Source organism: Melanaphis sacchari, unplaced genomic scaffold (genome assembly GCF_002803265.2).
Source record: "Melanaphis sacchari strain LSU unplaced genomic scaffold, SCAv2.0 Contig13_pilon_pilon, whole genome shotgun sequence".
Classification (NCBI taxonomy): domain Eukaryota; kingdom Metazoa; phylum Arthropoda; class Insecta; order Hemiptera; family Aphididae; genus Melanaphis; species Melanaphis sacchari.
In genome coordinates, this window is record NW_020270588.1 from 1773924 (window position 1) to 1777920 (window position 3997).

General features: G+C 32.5%; 1 protein-coding gene across 1 annotated transcript; it reads right to left on the reverse strand.

Moving 5' to 3' along the window:
- Window positions 1-1041: 1041 nt before the first annotated feature.
- On the reverse strand, window positions 1042-1818 carry LOC112591576 (CAX-interacting protein 4-like). The gene has a single exon (XM_025335418.1). The coding sequence runs from the start codon at window positions 1816-1818 to the stop codon at window positions 1042-1044; it is 777 nt and encodes a 258-aa protein (XP_025191203.1).
- Between the last annotated feature and the right edge of the window lie 2179 nt (window positions 1819-3997).

Sequence of the window (3997 nt, forward strand, 5' to 3'; positions counted from 1 at the left end):
ATACTAATATTACAATACATCATTAAAATAATTAATAGCAATGTGCATAGTGCATAGTCATATGATAATAGGTCGACAGACTGTCTCTGCTCAGAATCGTTTTTATGATATGCTAATGATTTATCATTGAGTTTAAATTTAACGATCATTACAGTGACTAAGTGACCTACTCAATGACAAGATACGCTGTTGAATGTTATTGTATAGCAGAGCGGCAGGTATAGGATAACCAACTTTTACCTTTTTTGGAATTGTAAACCTTCCAGCTTCTATTTAAAGTTTGAGTTACATTTTTTTTTTAAAATAATTCTGTAACATTAAGTTTTTATCTAATTTCAAAATTGACTGATAGCTGATTGAGAACGAGTTAAGTTTTCAATAAATCATGTAAAATAACTTGTAGGTATCTAATAAATACCTACATATTTGTAAAATTTCGGAGTGTATAAATCGAAATTTTAAATCATTCTCAACTGGGCCATAATTTTTAGCATTATTTTTATTCAATAAAACATAATAATTACTATTCGAATTATTTAAAAATAACAAATATCTGTATCAAAAACAAGACTGTCCTGAATCTGAGTTACTGGTCCATTATCAATGCAGAGCCGAGCCTATTAGAGCTATCGATTTGAAATTTTGAGAGTCGATTAAAATTATAATTTCATCAAGTAGGTACTAAGAAAGAATTTTTCAACATTTTAATTTTAAGAGGTTGAAATCGGCAAAAAATAAAATTAGTTTGTATCTAAAAAAAAAAAAAAATATAATTCTAAAACCAATCTGAATCTAAAATTTATTTTTTAACAATGAACATTGATCTCACGATTTTCACACATAGTTAGGTATCTACGTAATTCGTATATTCACCAACGTCCGCATACAAAGAGGTGAACGTGCATGTATATTTAATCGGTTTGATGTAAGAACAAAATCGATTTGAGTAAAAATATGTTCGTAATTTTTTTTATTCTTATAAAAACATTATTTATGATATTGTCGTGGTGAAAAAACAATATTGTCAAACGGATGACTACATCAGGACTTTTGTGATTTTCCATCAGAACGGCGTCGAGATTTTCGGGAACTCGAAGCGCCGCGGTTAGTAGATATCAATAAGTCGTTCGATGGCGTTGCGTCATCGGATAAACTTAATTCGCCGTCAGTGGACTCGCCACACTCTTCGGCGAGGACTCTTCTCTGCCTGCGCATCGTTCGCCCACCCGAGGACCTCCTTCTCCTCCGATTACTGCGGCGACGGCGTCGACGGCCTCTCCGAGCGTTCGTGATTTCGACGTCGTCGGACGACGATGCGAGGTCTTGCATATCTACGACCGCAGCGTTCTCATCGTTGTCACCCGCAGCCTGACGTCGTCGGCCACTGATCCTCCTTCGTCTTCTTCTCTTAGACGACGACCGTCTACCTTTCCGGCTTCTACTCCTCCTACCCCTTCTTCTCCTATGGCCGGACGCATCGGCAGTTTCATCGTCGGCGTCCATGGACGCGTCGTCATCGTAGTCGTCCTGATCCTGGTCGGTATAATCCGACAAGTCCTCCTCCCCACTGTCCTGCTCGTCTTCGTCCGCGCCTCTGGTTCCGCTCGACCGCCTGCGACCACTCCGCGACTTCCTGGACCTACGCTTAGATCGGCGGCTGCGCGACCGACGGCCTCGTTTCATTTCGACAACGCCGCCGATGCTCGCATTAGTCCGTGAACCGCCTACTAACGCGTCTGTCGGATTGTCTACTGTATTGTGACGATCGTCTTCACGATCGTTGCCGTCTGTTGGCACCGAAGACTTGTTCCTTGTCATAGGGAATGTGTATAGGTGATCGAATTATACTTGAAAATATTTAAAATCGAGAAAATGGTGCGTGAAAATTATGTCCGTAAAATATTACTATATAGATAATTAGGTACAACTAACTAACGCGATTAAAAACTCAATCATTTGCTTTCTGCCTAGCAACACTTAAATTATTATTAGATGCATATATATAGTTATAAATACAATATTATTATAATTATCTACTATATAGCCAGTTACTCGCCGCGGTTTTGCCCGCGAAATTTCGATAGATACCTAGGTATATAATATAAAATAATAATTTATATTGCAAAAATTTTATTATAAAACTTCTCTATAAATTACATTTAATGCATTTCTATTTGGTGTTAAAATTACTATAAACTTGTGTGGGCGTACTGACTCTGGATCATGCCACATGAATTGTCCATATGAGCCTAAAAATATGAGCTAGAGACTCACGGCTTATAAGCGCTTACTCATCGATGTATAAGCGGTATAGATTATAGGCAGTGGTTTATTTAGAGGGAGGGGGTATACGGTATACGAAGGTATACGTCGTATTTATTTGTGTCCATGGTGTATAGCTCATGTCAAATTAATGATACGCGGGTATACGGCCGTATCTGCCGTGTATTCTCTATAACAATTTTAAATAATATAATATCAAGTATCATATCACGGTTGTACGTAGATAAATATAATACATCAATAAACTTATAACAACGATATCTCAATAGTCGATTGCATAATACTTTTTTTTTTTTGTAGTATCACGATATGATTGCAATGTGTATAAAAAGATTGCATTTAAAATGTTTAGCTTAAAATGTAAAATATTTGTAATATTTTGAAATTAATATTAGTTGATAAAATAATTTGTTGTTTTTTAATGTAGTAAATTGTTAAGAGAAATAAAAGTTATAGTTCGAGCGGACTGAGAAAATTTTTTTTGGATCCTACCTGAATCTCTTCTCTGTATACATCTATATGTAAATAAGGCGAATACCCACAGCTTATTTTAGCAACACATCACTGATTATAGGTATATACAATGAACTGCACGTAAAATGTTGATTTTTTGTCGGCTTTAACCCCATCAAAATTGAAAATAATATTCTGTAGTTTGAATAATAAATTTAATTTTCAAGAAATAATAAAATATGTATTATATGATTTAACATATTAAAAGTTAAAAGTCTATTATTGAGTATTGAATAATATATGTTTTTTTGTAATTGCAGTTGAGCCATCAAATAGTTTTAATACTAGTGGCTATTAATAATAAATAATAATAAAAACAAATTATAATTGTTTGAAAATGTAGTTTAAATTGATAATATTCTAAAATTTGTTTTGATATTAATATACATATAAAATTTTGCATTTAATTTATCAATATTCATGTATACATTTATGAGCGGAACAATTGATTTTTTTTCTATGTAGGGATTTTTTTAAGAATTTTGTAGTAAACTAAAAATTGCCCATTCACCCGTACAATGTGATATTTCTATGAATAAATTATATGTAATAATATTTTTATAAAATAGGTAATACATTTTGATAATTTGAATTATTACAAGAAAAAATAACTCTATTAACTTGGAACCCCCCTAAACTCTTATACGTTTATCCAGGATTGAAGTACATTACTATGTCACTATGTTGGTATTTATTTCTTAAAATAAAAAGTATACGAATTGAATGTAAATAAATTATTTATTGATACAATAAATAAGAAAATGACCAGCTATAGGTACAGAATATAAAAATATACCTGTCAAAAGTTTCGATGGTAATTTAAATAAAATATTAAAATTCAAGTTGAATATTTTTATGATAAAATACGTGTAGGTGCACTAAGACGAATTATAAATTTACATTGGCATATCTTACAATTAATTCAAATTTTGAAAATATCCCACTGGTTATAATATAAATATTAAGCGTCTTTGGAAACAAACATCATCGATGGTTTTCATACGATCGACTGTCATTCATGTATAGCTGGCCATTTTGGTATACGAGAATTTAGTTATTCTATTCGGTCTCTACGTTTTGTTTGTTAGTGTAGTAGTGTATATACGTTTGATGAATTTACTTACATTTTTTCGGCTTTCCCATGATATATTTTTGCTTATAAATTTAATTCGATTAGCGGTGTATAATAACATTAATAACT